This window comes from Thamnophis sirtalis, unplaced genomic scaffold (genome assembly GCF_051295495.1).
Source record: "Thamnophis sirtalis isolate CommonGarterSnake01/CBP01778 unplaced genomic scaffold, rThaSir2_p1.2 scaffold_3, whole genome shotgun sequence".
NCBI lineage: Eukaryota > Metazoa > Chordata > Lepidosauria > Squamata > Natricidae > Thamnophis > Thamnophis sirtalis.
In genome coordinates, this window is record NW_028261383.1 from 84743525 (window position 1) to 84765145 (window position 21621).

At 40.1% G+C, this 21621-nt stretch overlaps 1 protein-coding gene across 1 annotated transcript in view; it reads left to right on the top strand.

Moving 5' to 3' along the window:
• Nucleotides 1-5611: 5611 nt before the first annotated feature.
• ADAM19 (ADAM metallopeptidase domain 19) overlaps nt 5612-21621 on the top strand; it is a 67433-nt gene continuing 51423 nt past the window's right edge. The window contains exons 1-3 of the mRNA XM_087709395.1: nt 5612-6032; nt 10859-10944; nt 17758-17828. Of these exons, the coding sequence (XP_087565521.1) occupies nt 5939-6032; nt 10859-10944; nt 17758-17828 (251 nt within the window). The 5' untranslated portion in view covers nt 5612-5938. The remainder of the gene's footprint in view (nt 6033-10858; nt 10945-17757; nt 17829-21621) is intronic.

Genomic DNA, 21621 nt, shown 5'->3' on the forward strand with positions numbered 1-21621 from the left:
AGATATGAATTTATAATTTTTTTATGTAGCTTTTTATCTGACAATGGTAAACTGTGCAACATGAACATGAATTGCTGACTTTTGAAATCAGAAAGTAACAGACTAACCTCATGGAGACACTCTATCGTGGAGACCAGTGGTTTTGTCAGATCAGGAATAAACCTCAAAGTAAAATCTGCTTATTAAAATAAAAACCCCAGCTTTTTGTATAGAATAAGTGGAAAAGTTTGCACATTTTCTTTCATATGTACAAAAAAGTAAGCAAACAAATATTCAGGTAGCTGATTCTAAAAATAAAAACATTTGGGAACTCGGTTTTTAAAATGATATGCCTATATGATATATGATATGAAATGATTAGGCACAAACAAAATTGTAATGCAATTCCCCTTTAGAATAAGTTTTGTTTTATACAGGCATTCACAGAAAAGAGGAAGAGGGCATTAATTCTGTATGGAAGATATATAGCATTGTATGTATGCATATATGATTCTCATGTTGTTTTGATGAAATAAGACAAAGTGAATTAAGGGGAATTCCTTCCATCAAGGACTTTTGCCACCATTAAAACTATAATCTGAGACACATTCAGAATGGTTTACCTGGATCAGAAATGTAGAAAGCTGTATGACATCAAGGTTATATGTCCACAGGTAGGTTTGCCTGAAGGTTCTGCACTTCTTACAAATCTTAAAACAGTAACAAAGATTAAGGTGAGATAGGAATGAACCAGAGTACATGGTTGTGATCTCAAAAGCAGAGGTGGATTATCTTTTGGTCCAAGGAAAGGATTCTAATCTTCAAAGAATTCTGAAAAGTATTAAACCTACCATGATGCATTTTCTCCTCACGAAAGTGCCCAGTTTGAAAAAGTGATAGTAACATTTTAAAAAAGCATGCGAAGTTGAATTCAAAAGCATTACAATTCTCAAAAGGTATTGCACCAATTCATAACTCTCATCACTTCATGAAGGTCTTTAAATTGGTCTCTTCATAGTGCTTTGTAAGTATGTCTGTTACAGTGGTGTGTTGCCAATTTCTTTACTATCGGTTCAGATGTGTTTGCGACTCTTCTGAAGCTCCGGGCATGTGGGTGGATCCTCCTGCTGCCGCTACTATCAGTTTGCTCAATCGAGGAGCAACCACCTCTGGTCTGTTACTATCTTGCCTGTGGGGTAGTAATTAGCCCCTCAGTCCCATTCAGCTGTGCATTTCATCCAGAATAGTAATTGGCACCGATGTGCTTTATATGCACAGTAATTTTCTATGATTTCAAAATCAGAATGCAACTTTAATTGTCCTCATGCGTAATTGTGGGACTAATTTATGCATCCAGGTTAATTTTACCTGCAGGTATGTAGTCTGCTGTGAATGAGAGGGTGATTATTGATTGCTTTCTATTAGTCCAACTGCTCTCCATCTTGAAATAAATTTATACTCATTGATTTTCTGAACTTCCAGCCCATTTGCATCCATAATCTTGTACTTACCTGACCAGACTGATCTTGAAATGCTAACTAGCATCAGATCTGTTTAAATTGGATGGGTACCCATCAAGAAACAGGAAATTGGAAAAGAAAAATATCTAGGTATGGTATTGGTGCACCAGCCACCAAAAAAAACATACCCGTATTTTTCAGAGTATAAGGCACACCTTTTTCCCTCAAAAAAGAGGCTGAAAATCTGGGTGCATCTTATACACTAAATACGGCATTTTTTGCCTCCCGAAACCCCACCCCTTCACCAAAATGGCAGAGCCTGTAGAAGGCTTTCAGAGAGCTGGGGGTTGGGGAAGGCAGAAATGAGTGAAAAACAGCCGGTTTTTTGTTCTGTTTTGCCCCCTCAGCCCCCAGGAGTACTCTATAAGCCACCTAAAGGCTATGCATGCAATTTTTTTGCCAAAAAATGGGCCGTTTTTGCTTGTTTTTGCCCTCCCCCCAGAGCACTCTGCAAGCCCCCTAAAGGCTATTCATGCCTTTTGGGGGGGGGAATGGGCCCATTTTTGCAAAAAATGGGCCGTTTTAGGGAGGTTTGCAGAGTGCAAAAACTTTTTTTCTAATTTGCCTCTTCAAAATCTTACTGTGTCTTATTCATAAGTCAACAACCTGAACTCAATTCAAAGATTTTATCTGCCCTACAACAGCTGCTACTGCTTAGACTAATCTTTCTTCAATATTTTGGCTATGCTTGTTCGGTATTCTGAAACTTTTAGGTTTTTTTTTTTTTTTTAGGTTTTATTAAACATTTATAGGCCGCCCTTTTCCCTGAGGGGACTCAGGGCGGCTTACAATAATAGGGGAGGGGAGTATTTTAAGCTAACATACTTGGCAGATTCCAAGTTAATCGAATAGAATTCTTTATTGGCCAAATTGATTTAACACACGGAATTTATCTCTGGTGCATAATCTTTCAGTGTACATACAAGCAACAATTGATCAATCATGATCATAATCATAAAATACAATCATTGTAAATCATAAGATATAGATAGCACTCAGTGATAGTCATAGGATACTAAATAAGCAATCAACATAAATCATAATAGGATACTAAATAAAAACAATCCACATAAATCATAAGATACAAACAACAAAGTTATAGTCATAAGAAGCTAAGGAAATAGGTTGTAGGAAAGATGAGAAGGATAATAGTAATGCAGCCCTACTAGGTAGTTTGACATTCCAGGGCTTAAGACAGTGTTGTGGGAATTAGTTGTTTAGGAAAGTGATGGTATGGATTGGGGGGGGGGTGTCCTTGAATCTAGTTGTTTGGCATGCAATGCTCCATAACATTGTCTTAAGGGAAGTTGAAACAGTTCACGACTGGGATGTGTTGGCTGATATTTTCACATCCCTCTTTCTAGCTTGTGCGGTATACAGATCCTCAATGGAAGGCAGGCTGGTTGCAATTGTTTTTTCTGCAGTCCTAACTATCCGTTGAAGTCTGTATCTGTCTTGTTTAGCTGCTGTGCCAAACCAGACAGTTATAGAGGTGAAAATAACAGAGTCAATAATTTGTAGCTGTATTAGCAGCTTTCTGAGTTTTCTGAATTGGTTCAGAAAGAATATTCTTTGCTGTGCTTTTTTGATGACATTTTTGATGTTAGGTGTCCATTTTAAGTCTTGAGATATTATAGTACCTACAAACTTGAAGGTCTCTACTGTTGATACCGTGTTGCCTAGTATTGTAAGAGAGGGTATTATTTCTACAGTTTTGAGTGTGTTCAGTTCAAGATTGTTCCAGCTACACCACACCAGTTGATCAATTTGCCGTCTGTATGCAGATTTGTCATCTCAAATGAGACCAATCACATTGTGTCATATGCAAACGTCAGTACTTTAAGTTTGAGATGCAATCATTAGTATAGATAGAAAAGAGTAGTGGAGAGAACACACAGCTCTGGGATACCTGCTAATTGTACAGGTATCTGATGTGATTTTGTTTGGCTTCACCTCCTTCTTCCTAAGCTTATGATCTACTTACAAGTGTGGTCAGGCACAGCTAGTTGAATCAGTTTAGTGAGAAGAATATCTGGAAATATGGTATTGCATGCTTAGCTGAAGTCTACAAAAAGGATCTTGCATAGGTCCTTGGAGATTCAAGATGTAAGATGTAGTGCAGCGCCATATTAACAGAACCATCTACCGATATATTTGCTCAATAGGCAAATTGCAAGGGATCTAACACTGGATACATGATGGTTTTCAGGTGGGGCAATACTCCAAGGGCCTGTTTCTATCTATCTTAGAACCACACCAACTTTTTTCAACAGATTGCAAACTATGGTAGCGCTGTTTTTCTCTTGCCAAACAACAAACTAGAAAAATTACTTAACAATATATGAGACAATGTCTTCCTTTGCAGATGGCTTGCTTGATGCATGGAGCCATCATTAAATATGAAAGAAAATTGTCTAGGACCATCTGCTCAACCCAGAAGATGGAGTAATGGAAAATACAGCAAACTATAGCTGCAATTTGCCTAGTTAAGAAGATTGTTTGCAATATCTTTGATTCATGATGCAATTCTTGGAGACATAAAATTTGACTCATTATCTTCTGGATAATATTTTCCATTAAAACCACCAGCTTCTTACAGGACTTGTTTTATGAAACCTAAAAGATTTATTATAGTACTGTATAGCTTTTGTGGGCTACAGACCACAATGGCAAATGCCAGAAATACGACACTGATCATTCACAAAATAATAATTTCAGGACACTGAGAAAGATCCTGATGTTCACAATGAAAATTGAATCCTTCAAATGAATTCACCATTTCTTACTCTTGATTTACTGGGTCTAACTCCAGTGGTCAGTGGATTTCGTATGTAAACAAGCAACCAAAGCTGCCAGAACTTGCTTTGCTTTCCCAATTTGTAACAGCTTTCTGAAGAGCACTGGACTAGGCACTATCACAAGGCCTTTTTCAAGAAAAACAGTGTCTGCTGAGGGTGACGGGATTAACAGTGCTAAAATGATGGAGTATTGTGTTGTAAAGGCTGACTTTTTTTTTTTTAACATATGCTAAAGTCATTCTTTCTGCCTTCTTGTCAATTTTGGCTGCCACCGTGTATGCTGCTGGCACCAGTCTTGACTTTTAGATATGTCTTTTAGATGGTGGGAATTTGGTCACTCATAAAAAGGAAATCAAATGCATGACTATAGGTTTAAACCAGTGGATCCCAACCTTTTGGGTATGGTTAGCAGTTAGACTTAGCAATAGCAGTTAGACTTATATACCGCTTCATAGGGCTTTCAGACCTCTCTAAGAGGTTTACAGAGTCGGCATATTGCCCCCACAATCTGGGTCCTCATTTTACCCACCTCGGAAGGATGGAAGGCTGAGTCAACCTTGAGCCGGTGAGATTTGAACCGCCGAGCTGCAGAACTAGCAGTCAGCTGAAGTGGCTGCAGTACTGCACCCTAACCACTGCGCCACCTCGGCTCTTATGGTTCCATGGAGAGAGCTTTTTCTGCGAACCAGAGAGGGTGTGGTTTCACATCCTGCCTGCATCCTGTGGATGAGGCTTTCCTTGTTTGGGTGGACTGGTTGCTGACATCCCACAGACTAATGCTAGTCCATGGAGGGGAGGTTGTGGTCCCTTGTTTAGACCATTTTTAAACCACCTTAACCTTCATTTAACCTCAGTGCTGGAGAATTCTGGGACTTGAAGTCCACACATCTTAGAGTTGCTGAAGTTGAGAAACATTGATTTGGACTGTGGTGCTTTCATGCCAAAATGTTGGGTTCCCCACACCACTGACATCCATGAAAAGGAATATGGAGAGAAATAATGCTGTGGGTATCATTCCGCCTCCAGCACCGGCTTCTGGAAGCCAGCAAGATCTAGACTCGCCACCAGAGGGCGCACCGAAAGAGCCAATCCCGTTTTACTGCGCATGTAGACTCGCAATGCGGTTCCCTTCGTGGAGGCGCGCGCGGCGCTTTATTTCCAAGGTTGGAGCTGATCCGCTGCTGTCGGCTCGATTTGCACGTTAAACCTTAAAATAAGGACAGGCGGGGGGGGGAGCCATCGTCACGGATTTTAGAATCCAGAGGGGGCTCTTTCAAAGCAAACCTGACGGGAAGTAAAAGATTGCACGCCTAAATCTATCGCGCTTGGAGGCTTGGAGTAATTAATACTCACTGCAGGTTCTGATCAGTTTTAAAACGGGAGGCAAGAAGAAGCGGGGAAGAAGGATCGTTTTTCTCGCTTGCATCTTTTGTGATGGCTTCGTAGCATTGATACCGGTAGAATCCCTAACCAATGGGCGGAAGGATGGCTTCCGTGGGCGGGCTTTAAGAATGGCCTTGAATAGGCGCACGAATTCAAGGGGCTTCTGCCCAATGTCCTTGCAAGCGCGGAGGCACAGAGTGGCGGAGCTGTCAGTCTTCATCTCTCGGACGATCTTCTTCCCAGACCATTGGGAAAACGATGCCCATGTTGGCAGAAGGGGGCTTGGCTTATTGCATTGGCATCACTTTGCTTTGTCTAAGAGAGTTTGCAGCTGAGGCTTCGGGATGGACAGGTAAATGTTTGCATCTCTCTGCAAGGCTAATATTGTAATTAAAGCTGCTAATTGAGTGGCATCCGATCCATTCAACTAGAGCACCTTAACCATGAGTGTAAATATCCTCAGCATTGGAAAATAATCTTTATATTTTCTTTAAATGGTGCCATTATTATTATTATTTTTTAAAGGGTATTTAGTGGGAAATAAAATGCTCTTGTTCTAGGGAATGGAACCAGAATGCTATGTAAACATTTATGGGAAGAGGAAATATGAGGTGTGTGTTTAGTTGTCATAACTGCATAAGAATTTGTGCATAGGTAACAGGTCTAAAGCAGATTGAACAGGAGAGCAGAATTGTTATTCCTCATCTCCCCGTTCTGCTTTTATTACTGCTGTAATTGTTCTGCTTCCAAGAAGGTTTAATTCAGAAGCAGTGCATTTGTTTGCGAAAAGATGTTCAACAGGTATGCCCAGGAGAAATGGAATTGCTGATTTTTTTTTCCAAAACAACACCCACAACCTGGTGTCAGCAGAACCCTGTGGGACAACTTAACAGCAGTTATAATTAAGAGTCACAGCCTCTAGTTGGACTAAGTGTAGAAGTTTTTAATTTTAGGTTAATTGGAAAGGTATGAGTACTCTTTAAAGAACCAACACAGGGTCTTAAAATGCCAATGGTACTCATGATGTTCTTTGAAAAATATGCTCCAAAAATGAATAAAGTGAATAATTCATATAGTAGGTGGGTTGGTTTCCTCCTTGATTGGGGAAGAGGAGACAGCAGCTTGCCTGTTACTTCACTCTGGTCATTGCTCTCCATGGTCATTTTTAAAAAAACATATTCCCTCTCCTCCCTTGAGAAATCTTCAGCCAAATCAAATGGAGAAGAGTTCTGCCACTTCCTCCTTTAGCCTAAACAACAAGAACAATTATCCATACAAAGGTGTTTCTTCTCCAACATGTCCATCCATGGGGCCCACCAGATAAGAACGTGCCAAATATTTAAGGGGATCAATTTGGGAGGAGGGGATGAGGGTGGAGGAAGGAAGGGATCCTACAAATGATATAAACCAAATGTCCTGAAAGTTTTCCAGCCATGGACAGGAGGAATAAAGCAGCAGAGGAACCCACCAATCAGGGCAGCAGAAAACATGAGAACCTCAGACCATCACTTGACAAAAAAATAGGAAAGGGTTGAAAGTCAGAAAGGAATTTCTTGAGCTAGTATGGTTCCAATGAGTTTATGCACAACAATTAAGCAAGACAAAATGCAGTAAAAGTTATAGAAGCTTACGATAGATATTATATCATTGTCAGTTTAATATAGAGGATAAAAGTAGTAACACCTAGAGCTGTAGAGAAGTAAAAATAAGAAAATAGGGCTTAAATTAAAAAAAAAATAGGATCAAGAATAAAATATATGGGGGAACATATTTGCTTCATCAAAAAACTCATGTCAGCATTCTTGTATTTACTCCAGTGAAATAAATAACTTTCTTTTCTGAACATTTTAATAATAAGACTCTTAAGCCTAGACATTGTTTCCCCTCCTGCCTGAATCTGTTACTATCCCCAAACTGAACCAATGATGACTAAAGTGCTTTTGCTCTATGTCAGGGATCCCCAACCCCTGGGCCACGGCCCATTGCTGGGCCGTGAGCAGTTTGGAACCGGGCCGCAGAAGTGGCAGGTGAGTGTGTGCACATGCATGGATTCCCACTTGCGCGAGTGGGCATGTGCACATGCACTCCATTTGCCTGTTTGATGGGTGCACAAATAGAGCTGTGCATGCGCTTGACAACTGTTTGAATGGAACCATTCCCTCTGCCACTGGTTCACAAATCCGGAAAGGATGGGGAACTCTGGTTTATGTAGGATAATGCTTACTACGTTCCCCTGCTCTCAACTGTCATCAACAAAACAGAGACAAAATAAAGGCTGTACTTTGGGACAGCCCTTTTAAAAATGGGTCCTAGATCTTGACTGACACACCGATGGCATCCTTTCTCCCCCAATAGTTGTTTATGGTGTAGGTAATAATGAGCACATATCTGAGCAGCAGCTTCCCTGTTCTCTTGTTGTGAAACACTTTTGAACAATTTGGAAATAGTGATAATTATAAATAGCGTTGCACATAACTTCAAAAAGAACAATTCCTCTTTCCGATGGGGAAAAGAAACCCACTGGTGACCAATGTTCTCTTTTTCCTAGAGATCAGGCCGTGTTTTAAAGACAGAGGAAACAAGTACAGGTATTATCGATAGTTGAGGGAACTAGGTATGCCTGGCCTTTTAAGGAGAAGAATTAAGAGAGACATGATAACTGTCTTTCAATACCTGAGGGGCTGTCCCAGAGAAGAGGAGATTGACTTTTTTCTCTGAAGCATCTTGAGGGCAGGACAGGAAGTAACGGGTAGAAGCTTGTTAAAGAGAGAACCAATCTAGAAGTAAGGAGAAATTTTCTGACAATGAGAACAATTAATTAATGGAATAGTTTGCCTCCCAAAGTTGTGGGTACTTCATCACTAGAGATTTCCAAGAATAGACTGAACAACCATTTGATTGGGATGGTATATGTCTCCTATCTTGAGCAAGGGCTAGGGTAGGGTAGGGTAGGGTAGGGTAGAATAAAGAGTTGGAAGGGACCCTGGTGGTCTTCTAGTCCAACCTTCTGCTTAGGCAGGAAACACTACACCACTTCAAACAAATGGTTATCCAAGATCTTCTTAAAAACTTCCAGTGTTGGAGCATTCACAATTTTTGGAGACAAGTTGTTCCACTGATTAATTATTCTAACTATCAGGAAATTTCTCTTTAATTCTAAGTTGCTTCTTTCCTTGATTAGTTTCCACCCATTGCTTCTTGTCCTGCCCTCAGGTGCTTTGGAGAATAGCTTGACTCCCTCTTCTTTGTGGCAACCCCTGAGATATTGGAACACTGCTATCATGTCTCTCCTGGTCCTTCTTTTCATCAGACTAGACATACCCAGTTCCAGCAACCATTCTTCATATGTTTTAGCCTCCAGTCCCCTAATCATCTTTGTTGGTCTTCCCTGCACTTTTTCTAGTGTCTCATCATCTTTTTTACATCACGGCGACCAAAACTGGATGCAGTATTCCAAGTATGGCCTTACCAAGGCATTATAAAGTGGTGTTAACACTTCACGTGATCTTGATTCTATCCTTCTGTTTATGCACTAGAACGGTGTTGGTTCTTTTGGCAGCTGCTGCACATTGCTGGCTCATATTTAAATGGTTGTCCAGTAGGACTCCAAAATCCATCTCACAGTTACTACTATTGAGCAAGGTACCACCTATACTGTACCTGTGCATTTCGTTTTTCTTGCCTTTTTTGTAAGGTCCAAGGTTGGAATAGATGATCTCCGAGATGCCTGCCAGCCCTATGATTCTATGCTGTATGTTCTATGCTGTATGTTCTATATTCTAAAGGGGCATGTTATGGGAAAGATGAATAAAGAATGAGAAGAGATAAATGGTGAAACCTACTTTTCCAAGAGGAGAAAATGGCCTTGTGCATTTTGAGAGGGACCTTATAAAGCTGAAGCGTAACAGATAAGCTGAGATTGGAAGGAATGGAATATACCTAAAGACTACTAGCATCTATTTAACCTATGAGCCATTGGATCTTGGTCATCAGGATGGTGGGATCATCCCAAAACATAAATCAGATGCCTCCAAGGGTATAGAGAAAACTAACCTAAATAAAACCACAAAAATCAAAAAGCCATAAAGTTTAAAAGAATAGGAGGACAGAACCCAGTGACTTTGAAGGAAAACAGGATCACAGTGGCAGAGCTACCTAGCACAAATGGCAGGGTATTAAGCCACAAATAGGTCAGAGATCTTTGCCAGTTTAACCTCAGTATCAGAAAGTTTTAGTGTTATAAGTCCAGAAGGAGCAGCCGAAGAAAATCAAGCGAACAAATTTAGTTCTGCTCCTAAATCAGGCCACTATGATTGTTTATGGAGATTGTCCATCATCCAGGTCACGGTTGTCCCAAATATGCTTTTACAAAAGGCAACTTAAATTTCTTCCTTTTTCTTTGAAAAAGTTTCACTTCTCATTCGTAGCTTCCAAGAGCTGAACCAACCAAGAACTGAAGAAGGTTCCTGGATGAGAAGCAAAAAGTTTTCAAAGAAAAAAACCAAGAATTTTCAGTTGTCTTTTGAAAAAAGCCCCCTTGGGGCCAGTCACCATGATAGTAGTGTTCCAATATCAAAGGGGATGCCATAAAGAAGACGTGATCAACCTATTCTCCAAATCACTCGAAGGCAGAACAAGAAGGATGGAAACTAATCGAGAGAAGCAACCTAAAACCAAGGAGAAATTTCCCAACAGTTAGAACAATTAATCAGTGGAATGACTTGCCTCCAGAAATTGTGGATGCTTCAACAGTGCAAACTTTTAAGAAAACAACCATTTGTCTGAAATAGTATAGGGTTTCCTGCCTAAGCTGGGGTTGGACTGGAAGATCTCCAAGGTCCCTTCCAACTCTGTTATTCTGTTCTGTTCTGAGATTCTAACACTGTTTATTTTCTCTTTCCAACATTTTTAAGTATGCAATATACGGTGAGATAATTTCTGGTGCAGGGCATATCCCAATAATAAAACGATATCGTTAAATTAAAGACAGAATATTTGGAAAATACTAGATGAGTCTCTTTTAAAAATAAAGGATGCTGCTGAAGATAAGTAAGAAATATCCAGTGTGATAAAAGTTGTTGCTGTCTTAATGGGTTATGAATTATGGGGGTTTTCCCCCCTCTGGTGACTTTTACAAGTTCATAAAAGATCTTTGAGCAATTCCTTATGTTTCTCCAGCAGTGAGAAATACAGTCAGTCCCCAGATGCCCCATGAAATTATAATCCCTCAGTGGAGAGCGGATGCAAACTCGGCCAACAATAAGGTAGGTTGCTAAATTACAATTGCTAGCAAAGATTATTTTTTCTGATGATTCTTCCAGATCCTCGTTCTGATCTGCTCATGACAAGAACGGTTTGCCTGTGGCTGGTTGCTCAGCAGCTCCAGTGAAGAACCCAAAAACTTTGGAAGCAGTATATAGGAAGAAAAGAATTAAAGTTAAAATGAGTATTCCCTCTTGAGATTTGAACGCTTTGATATAATAATCTCCTCTTCTAGAGAAGGAATCAATCTTTGCCAAAACCTGTCTAAATGTTAAGCATTTGTTTTCCCCCTCGTGGGTTTATTCTGGGGGGGGGGCTTGAAAAAAGTCAAGATGACAGCTGAACATTTCCAATTGAACCCCCCCCCTTTTTTTTTGCATCCCTTGTGCATGTGGCACATATAAAGAAAAAGAGACATTGATCATGCAGGTGCCTTTCCAATGGATGTCCCTGCTGCTTCTCCTAGAAGCATGTATCAGATTCAGTTGAATCCAAAGTGAGTTGAATTGGAAAAGTTCAGACGTTGTCGGGATCAAAGCAGGGCTTTTCTAGATAAGATTGCCCCTAAATCCTTTGCTAATGATGTGAGGAACAGGAAATATATCTCAAAAGGGTTGATCCGCTTTTCTTCCTGTTCTTAAGCTAAGAAAAGCACCAGCCTGTAGAACTTCCCCAAAGGAACTAACTGACTTTAAACAGTTAATCATTCATTGCCGTTCTCCAGTTGCTGCGCTTAGTTTCTGAAATTTGGCAAAATATTGCCTGGATTATCAGTGGAAAGAGACTAGTGGTTAACATATACTGGCGTAAGAGTGGGAAACCTTCTAGATATCCTCACGACAGTCCCTCCGCTCACTCCTAGGCAGAAGGCAAGAGCAAAACCTTTTCTGACCCAGCTCCCAAACACAGACAAACCCTCTGTAGTTGAAGCAAGGATTCCTTTCAGAGGTGGGTTCCTACCAGTTCGCACCTATTTGGTAGAACCGGTTCGTCAAATCTACCGAACCGGTTAGAAGAGGTTCTACCAGTGGACCCGGAAAGCAGGCCACACCTACAGAAGAGGTTCCAAAATTTTTTGAAACCCACCACTGGTCCTTAGATATGATTATTCTACACTATCATGCTCATATTTATAAAACTCAGGGCCTCTGTGAAAGGTAAGGATGACTACTGCGTTTGTGGTGCAATCAGAACATTGCGTGTGTTGAAGTTGTTTTAACGCAAACCAAAGAAGCCTTTTAAAAAACAAGAAGAAGAGAAGGGCTGAGGAAAGGGCAAGAGGTGGGACTGAACAGGTTATAAAAAGCCTAGCAAGCCCCTTCTTCTCCACCAACATTGAAGCATGTGATCACCTTTTCTGTTCAGGGCTCAAGCCATGTGGCTCTGTCCACCAATAAATCATCTTTCCAAGCAGCCTCCATGTCTCCAGTGTCTTTTTCCCCACTTGGAGCCGAACCCAGAAGGACATTTCTTTCATCAATACAAGAGTATCTTTACAGTTGTAAAAAATTGATATACATTATATATATATCTATATCTATACACACACACACACACATACACACACATATACACACACATACATACACGTGTGTGTGTGTGTGTGTGTTACAAATGCAACTCACACACACACACATATATATATACATACACACACACACATGTGTGTGTACTGTATATACTGTAAATAATATAAATAAAATTCTATTTAACAAAGGTAAAATGAGATATTGATAATAATGTCACAAATAAATAACAGGCAATCCTGAATGAATTACAGTTCATTTAGTAGCCATTCACAGTTACAAAGGCACTGAAAAAAGTACCTTACGACTGTTTTTCATACTTACGACCGTTACAGCATCCCCATCCATGGTCACGTATTCAAAATTCAGATGCTTGGCAACTGACTCATACTTATGACGGTTGCAGTGTCTTGGGGTGGTGGTCACGTGATCAGTTTCTGTGAACTGACAAGCAAAGTGAGTGGAAAAACCAGACTCACCTAAAAACTAATTTAACTGCAGTGATTCAGCAACTGTGGCAAGAAAGGTCGTAAAATGGGCCAAAACTCACTCAACAAATGTTTCACTTAATGATGGAAACTTTAGGCTCAATTGTGGTCGTAGGTTATTGATAATTGTGTCAACTTACAAAGATTTGTTTAGCAACCATCCAGAGTTATGATTTACGACTGGTTCTTGCCCTTAAAATTGTCACAGCATCCTCCCAGACACGTGATCAAAATTTGAGCCCTTGGCAACTGACATGTCTTTATGACAGTTGCATTGTCCAAGGGTCACATGATCCCCACTTGCAACCTTCCCAGCTGGCTTCTAACAAGCAAAGACAGTGGAGGAAAGCAAGATTTGTTTCATGGTCACGCGGTTCAGTTAACTGCAGTGATTCACCTAACCATGGCAAAAAAGTTGTAAAATTGGGCACAACTCACTTAACAACTGCTTTGCTTAGCAACTTAGAAATTCTAGTCCCAATTGTGTCGTAGGTTGAGGACTGCCTGTATTGGTAGATTCCAGACTTGGGAACAGTGCGGACATTGTTTCTTATGACTAGTTTAAGACCATTAAAGAAACCCCGAAAACGTAAACATTATGCTTATGCAGTTTAATTGATTATATTGCTTTCCCCAATTATTATGTATTTAATGCTTTACTTTGTAAATCTCTTTTCATATTTGTGCACCCAAAGTCACTTTTTTGACATCTAATCTCTTTGGTAAAGTGACGTCCCAGACTATTCACGGTGATAACTGTTGGAAACTGGTATTGTATACAAGACTCCAATAGTATGAATTAGTAGTACTGATTGGATTCGGCCTCTCTTCGTTTTCTTTTGCTCTATTCTTTTAGTCCCTACCCAGTTATTTCCTACAGAAAAACAAAACCCAGTGCAGGGAGCAGGATGATGTGAGATCATTCAATTGTTGGCCTTTGCTGTTCTGACTGTATGGTAGCACTAAGCCGAATTACAGTGAACACAAGCAGAATGTTATTTCCTTTTCTGTGCATGAGGCAGTATGCTTTGGTTCAAACATCCTTTATTTGAGACCAAACCTTGCAGAGTAAAGGATGGGGAGGATGTAGTAGCCTTTTGCCTCATGCAGGAAAGAGTATTGTTATTCTGTTTTTGTTTTTCTTGAGTGCAGTGTCGTTACATAGATTGCCTAACAAAGGCATTGCATAGAGAACTGTCAAGCTGGGAGCTCTGTCCAACTCTTTATCCTGGGTGTAAGATGGACATCTGTGCAGGCCTGATTAACTTAAAGGGAAAAAAAATATGCTGAATTTATCCAATGGAGAGTGGGAGCTACTGCTGCTAATCTGCAGATTCAACATTTATTACCTTCTCCTTCTACTGTATCATATTATTAGCATTGTCCATGAATTTGATTGAAAAATTCTAAGAGAAAAAAGTCCTGGTGGGTAGAACAAAGATTTCTTCCATGGCATTAATTTGAGGAGTCCAAAGGCATTGTGAATGTCCTGTTTTTCATTCTAGGGTGACTTTTGTACTGATTTATTTTCCTTCGCTTCAGTTCAATCCCAAGAGAAGGAACAACTTCTGTGGACCTTTGGCATCTTGAGAACCATGAATTGAGACAATCTGCAGTTGAAAAATGTAAAGATCATAACTAGGAAAATAACAGCAATAGCAACCTCACAGATATAAATACTCTTTAAAATAAAGTAGAACACCTAAGCATCATTTATGAGTGTAGAGGTACTTCCAAGGGATTGGAAGTTTTTTGATATTGGCACAATATTAATGAAAATGAACCAAGCAACCCCCAAAAGAAGGAAGTTAAATAAAAAGAACAGAGAGGAACTAAAATCATCAACCAATATTCTAGTTTATCCAATTACCAACCAATATTATCCAATTACTAACCAATATTCTAGTTTATCCAAAGAAGTCTTCTCTGAAAAAATCAAAAAGCTTTATAGGTGGAAAGGATTGTGACTGGAAAGCTCATTTTCTTTCATAGTTAATGAAATTGTATATATTGGATGGCATCACAGAGAGCTAGCAGGGCTTAGTGATCTAAGACTTAGGGCTTGGACTAGGACTGAGGAAGTCTAAACAGTTGTCCACCCTCAATCAAAGAAGTCCTCTAGGAGCCTTTGGGTCAATTCACTTAGCCCAACCTGCCTTACATGGTTGTAGTTGTGAAATAGAAAGAAGACTACCCTCTAAAATTCCTGGAGGAAAGACAAAGATATAAATCTAAAAAATAAAGAATAAACAAATAATGGATGGATGGATGGATGGATGGATGGATGGAGTCAGCATCATTTAGTAGTGCACCGAGTCATAAAATTTATGCTTGGACTCTACCTAGAGCACAGTATATTTTCTTTATATTATTGCAGTGGTGAGTTTCAAAAATTGTTCGAACCTACTCTGTGGGTGTGGCCTCCTTTGTGGGAGTGGCTTGTCGCCCATGTGACCGGATGGGAGTGGCTTGCCACCCATGTGACCGGATATGAAGATGCTGATGACACTTGTCAGAACCACCTTAAATTACCTCACACACAGCACTGGCATGCATAAAAATATGATGTAAACTTGTTTTTTAAAAGGCATCTTTGGTTTGCGTTAAAACAACTTCAACCCAGCAATGTTCTGATTGCCCCACAAACGCAGTAGTCATCCTTGCCTTTCACAGAGGCACTGAGTTTTATAAATATGAGCATGATAGTGTAGAAAAATAATATACAAGGACCAGTGGTGGGTTTCAAAAAAAATTGGCCTGCTTTCCGGATCCACTGGTGGAACTTCTTCTAACCGGTTCGGTAGATTTGACGAACCGGTTCTACCGAATAGGTGCGAACTGGTAGGAACCCACCTCTGTATTATTATTATTGCTTGTGTGCTCAGCATTTTAACATTTAGGGAATGAATATAATTATATTTAGGCAGCTATCGTAGCTAGGATATTTGTGTGTTGTATCTAAATCTATGTTTGACCACAGGAAGTATGGTTTTAATGTGATGTCATCTGAGAGGACAGGGTCTGGTTTTTTAATGATTTTTGAGGATGAAAGCTTAAAAGTAAAATAGGTATATTTTACTTAAGGTCTGTGGTGGATTAATACTATATTTAGTTTTTAATTTTCATGAATACCACAAAATTTATACTACGGAAAACAAGTGATTTGCTCTCAACTTTTATCAGTATGGTCTGGTGGTGGTTAACCTCTATAGATGGTGAAAAATGAGCTGTGGGATGAAGGCTTCATGTTTCTATCCCACATGAAAAGAGAAGTAAAACAGGACCTAATATATAATGGTTAGAAAACATGCATCTATTCACCTAGATGAGGGATGGGGAACCATTGCCCTTTTATGACTTGTGGACTTCAACTCCCAGAATTCCTGAGCCAGCCACAAGTCATAAAAGGGCCATGGCTCCCCATCCCTGACCTTGATTGACTATATTCCAGTATCCTATCACAGATATCTGGGAAGAAAAGAGAATATAGAATACAAATACTGTACAAAAGCTGCAACGTCTTACTAAGTAGAATGTCCTACTAAGACTACAGGGGGCAGATGGTTATGCAAAACTATGAAGATGTGAGCAATTATTTAATGATATAATTTGGGTTACAGGAGCCCAAATTGCCATTTTCCTTTCTGTTCATTGACAGTTTTAATTCATTATATCTAATACAAATGTTGGCAAGGCTATGCAGGGGAAGGAGACAATGGGTTTTTATTTTGTTCAAGTTTGTTGCAATGCCTATACTTGGTTCCTCAGCTGATAGTTGACAGTCACACAAAAGTTCATTCTAATTGGCCAACTTACCCACAGATGTAGCAACAACTGTTTACCTTCTTATTCAGAACCTGCTTCCAGTAACTGTCACAATATGTGTCCACATTAATTTCCTTTTAAGCCAAGTTTTTTCTACATAGCTGGTCAGGTTGTGTGTCCATGTACCGAGATTTTTAATATTATTATACCACTTGAGCATTAGATAAGACAACAGGGAAGAAAGAATCAGTTTGGGGCAAGATTAGAAATAGCCACCTTTTTTTCTGGCAATTTAATTTTAAATTAGGATAGTTTAACTATCTGTAGAATTGTTGGTGGCAATTAAAGAAAAGAAAAATTTTCAAATGGCAACAACTGGAAACTAAGGTGTTTTAACGGGCTCTTGAAGATACTGAGTGGTATGTCAAGGGAAATATTATAATTAAAGTGGTTGAAAATACTTGGTGATGTTTCAAGAGGCCCCTTGCTGTATGAGGGCATTTGGTTTGGCCTCTTTTTCCAAAAGCAACTCGTAACAGATAATATCAAGTTTGTACTTTAACACATCTGATGAAGAAGAATTTCCACTTCTCTGGGTGATTGTTTCCACTGTCAAAATCTTTGTGAAATTAGGAAGGTTTTCATCACATTTAGTAAGAAATTGCCTTGCTGCAACTAAAATGGTTGTGAAGGTGTGCATTCAGTACAATTGAGCTGAAATGCAGGAGTTGAATTTTAATTCAATGTTCATCAGCGTTGGCTCCACAAAATCATTTTCTCACTGTTTTTCCTCTTTTTATTATAGTTCAAGATACCATTTGTAAGCACAGTGTAGATTAATGGTTTTGAAGTATAATATCAACTGATCAAGAAACCTACATCAACAGAAATAAGGGAGCTTATGAATCTATAATTTGAAGTTGGCTTGCTCTGAAAACTCAACTGTTTACCTAGATAGCAAAGTAATGAGTGTATGTATCCACAAAGTTTCAGTGTATGGATATATATTGGTAACTGTTTTTTATATTCTATGCAGCATCCATCAAGAGCAGAACTCAGGATAACAGCTGAAGGAAGAAACTTTATTGTTGATGTTGAAAAAAATGAGTAAGTACTTGAAATCTTACTGAAAGATTTCATAAATAAAGGTATAAATAGTCAGACAGTGCAGTGCTTCACACCGAATCTCCAAAATTTGCTTTGGGGCACCGAAGTACTACCTCTCCATAATACTGTGAAGTACGGTAGCTGTTCTTCCAGGATCTCAGAGCCCGAATAGGTGTTTTTTAAATTCATTAAGCTAAAACATGAAGGTCTTTTAGGGTCTGAATAATTAACCTAAAGGACATCTATGGAGAGTCTCAGTCATCCTGGTCATGGTTATTCCAAAGGTGCTTTTTCAAGAGGCAACTGGACTTTCTGGTTTTTCTTTGAAGACATTTCACTTCTCATCCAAGAAGCTTCTTCAGCTCTGACTGGATGGTGGGGAATGGAAGGATTTATTCTCCTTGCAGACAGCAGGACATTTGCATTCTTTTAGCAACCCAGTCCTTTCAACAATTCCAAGAAGGCTTCACACTAATTTGCACCACTCAGGTGACCCTGATGACACAGATAAATCTCCAGATGGTCTCAGCGACCCTCTAAAAGAATGCAAATGACCAGTTATCTGCAAGGAGTATAAATCCTTCCATTTCCCCCATCCAGTCAGAGCTAAAGAATCTTCTTGGATGAGAAGTAAAACATCTTCAAAGAAAAACCAAATAGTTCAGTTGCCTCTTGAAAAAGCACCTTTCGGATAACCTAAAGCAGTGGTCCCCAACCCCCGGTCCGCGGACCGGTGCCGGGCCGTGGAGTACCTGGCACCGGGCCGCGCAGCGGCCGGGGGCCATGATAGCTGCAGCGGCCGGGGGCCATGCAACGGCCGACTCTTCACTCATGCAGCGCCGTCGCCAGAGGGGGGGAGCTGCGCGGAAGCGCAGGAGCAAGTGAGGCGAGGAGGAAGAATCCCCCGCTACTACACCACCTCCGCCCCCTCCCCGAGTCAGCCGTCCCCTCAGTGAACGCCTCCGCCTCTTTCTCCTTTCTCGCCTCAGTCGGCTCGCCTGGAAGCGAGGCGAGGAGGGGGCGGACCATGCGCTGGAAGCGGAGCCCTTGGAGGCCCTGGCGGCTTCCCCGCCCGGCCTTGGCTTGTGAGAAGGAACGGCGGGAGAGGTAGAGAGAGAGAGAGAGAACGTCGGGCAGCCGAGGGCGGGGGGGGTCTTTTGAGGGGAGATGGGGGGCAGCGCACGGTGGGAAAGCGGCGGTCTTGCCCACCCCTTCCCTGCCTCCCGCCCGCTCCAGTTGCCGCAGCCAGGGGTGGGGGCTCGGTGCCTGAAGTCTCTTGCCTCTCTTCCAAAATTTCACCAACGGGCATCGGTGAAGCGCGCTCTTTCTCTTCCTCACAAAACACATTTCCTTTCCCCCCACGCATAGTTATTGGCGATATGGACTCTTGGAGGCTGCGCTCCCGGGTCGCGTTTCCTTTTTGCAGCCCACGAGAATGCCTGGTTCTGAGCCTCAAAAAACGAGAGTTCTCTTAAGGCTGCAAAAAAGGAATATACTTTGGTCCTTGAAGCGCTTTTCCTGTTATTTGGACATTATATATATACGTACGGTATGTATATATGCATGCATGTATGTATGTATGTATGTATGTATGTATGTATGTATGTATGTATGTGTATATATATATATATATATATATATATATATATATATATATATATATATATATATATATATATATATATATATATATACATACATATATATATATGTCTGTAGTCCATAATATAGTGATGATTTAAAAAAAAATTAGTTGAGCACATGGAATCTTTTTTCTTTTAGTATATTTTGGAGGTGGGGGCCCACTTTGTTATTTAAGATAGTATCTCCTTTTATATATGGTAGTGAAGATACCTAATACTCCCACCCCCTATTTCCCCCACGACAATCAATGTGTCATCGCGAACAACGCCCCCCCACCCCTGCGCGCGCTCAGCGGGCCACGGTAAAATTATCAAAGGCTGACTGGTCCGCGGCGATAAAAAGGTTGGGGACCACTGACCTAAAGGACCGACATGTATCTTTAAATATGTAATTGAGAAAAGTTTGGGAGGGGCTGTGATATCTTCTGTTGATAATAACATACATATGATCTTTCACATTCCTTCTTTTCCTGAAGTTTCACTTACTGTGCATGGGTAAATGTTGCCTAGCTGCATTAAAATTACAAGCAATAATACATGGCATTTATCACTGTAAAATATCTTCAGTATTTGCATATCAAAGCAAAAAAGTACCATATCAAGTTCTCAGCAATGAAAATTAGCATAAATTTTAGTATACGAAATGAAATTTTAAGCATGAACCTTCATTTGTGTTGTTAAGAAACAAAGAAAGGTAAAATATACATGCACTTAGTCAATGAGGGAATAACATTAAAAGCATTTAGCCTAATCCTATTATAAAGTCTGCATCTAACTGCCAAACTCTCCCTCCACAGAGAGACGTTTTCATCCTGTTTCCTAGTGATTTGGATCTACATCCTAGTATAAACATACTCTCTGACCATCTGGCCTTAAATTTCCAGCAATATTTCTGAGTCGTATAAAGCAGTACAGGCAAAGCCACTGATGCAGCAGAATTGGAAGAAGCAGAATCATTAGTAAAATTCAGCCACATATTAGCATGGAGGATAATGATGTAACCACCAGATGCCTCCTGGGAATTAACGGTGCTATTGCCATGCAAAGCTTGCTCTCAACAGCCTAGCAAAACAGAATATATATTGCGCCTTTACTTTCCCAGTGGGCTCACCATTCAGCCAAACATGCATGCATAGCCATTCAACTTTGAAAGGGATTGAAAGAGACAATGATACAGATTTATAATTTTGTGTACTGTATTATGTGTACTGTGCCTTAAACTTAACCTTGTGTAGATTTGAAGTGTTTGAAACATTAGCTGTTCAGTTTTTTGCTAATAGATTTTTTTCTTATTTATTTTTATTCCACCTTTATTATTATTTTTACATATAACTCAAGGCAACAAATGTATCCAACATAACTTTCCTCTCCTACTTTCTCCACAACATCTCTGTGAGGTAGGTCGGGCTGAGAGAGATTGGCTGGCCCCAGGTCACCCAGCTGGCTTTCATAGCTAAGGCAGGACTTGAACTCAAGGTCTCCCGCTTTCTAGGCTGGTGCTTTAACCACTAGACCAAAGTGGCTCATCCAGAACAAGAAGTTATTGAGTCTAGTGGCCATTATCGAGTTATTTTATTACCACTGACTTTATAATTTTAAGAAAATGAGCTAGGGGAAGAATATTTTTTTTTAAAAAAATGCAACGGTTGGAACATAGGGGGAAAAAATCTGTAGAGTTTGTATATTATAATAGTCTAAAATTGAGGAGAAGATAGAAAGCCCAGTACCAGTCTAATTAAATAGGCAGACTAGAGCCAAGCAATCTAAAGGTAAATGGCCATATTTAATATTTGTAGAAATATAGAAATTTAGGGCTGTAATGGGCAGGAGAGTATTGTGTTCATGAAGTCAGCCAAAAGATTCCATTTTATTTCTGAGTTGGAAGACAGCCATTTTAAGATTCCTGTTGTAAAAAAAAATCCCCATCAGAGAAAATTGTATTAAACTGTAGTTAAACTTGATATACTTTGCTGATGACTAGAGTTGAAATCAGGGGTGAAATTGAGGAGGTTCTGGAGAACTGTTAGCAGAAATTTTGAGTAGTTCAGAGAACTGGCAAATGCCACCTCTGGCTGGCCCCAGACTGGGATGGTGTTATGTCCTTGACTTGCGACCGGTCGCAAGTCCTTGACTTACGACTGACAGCCAGC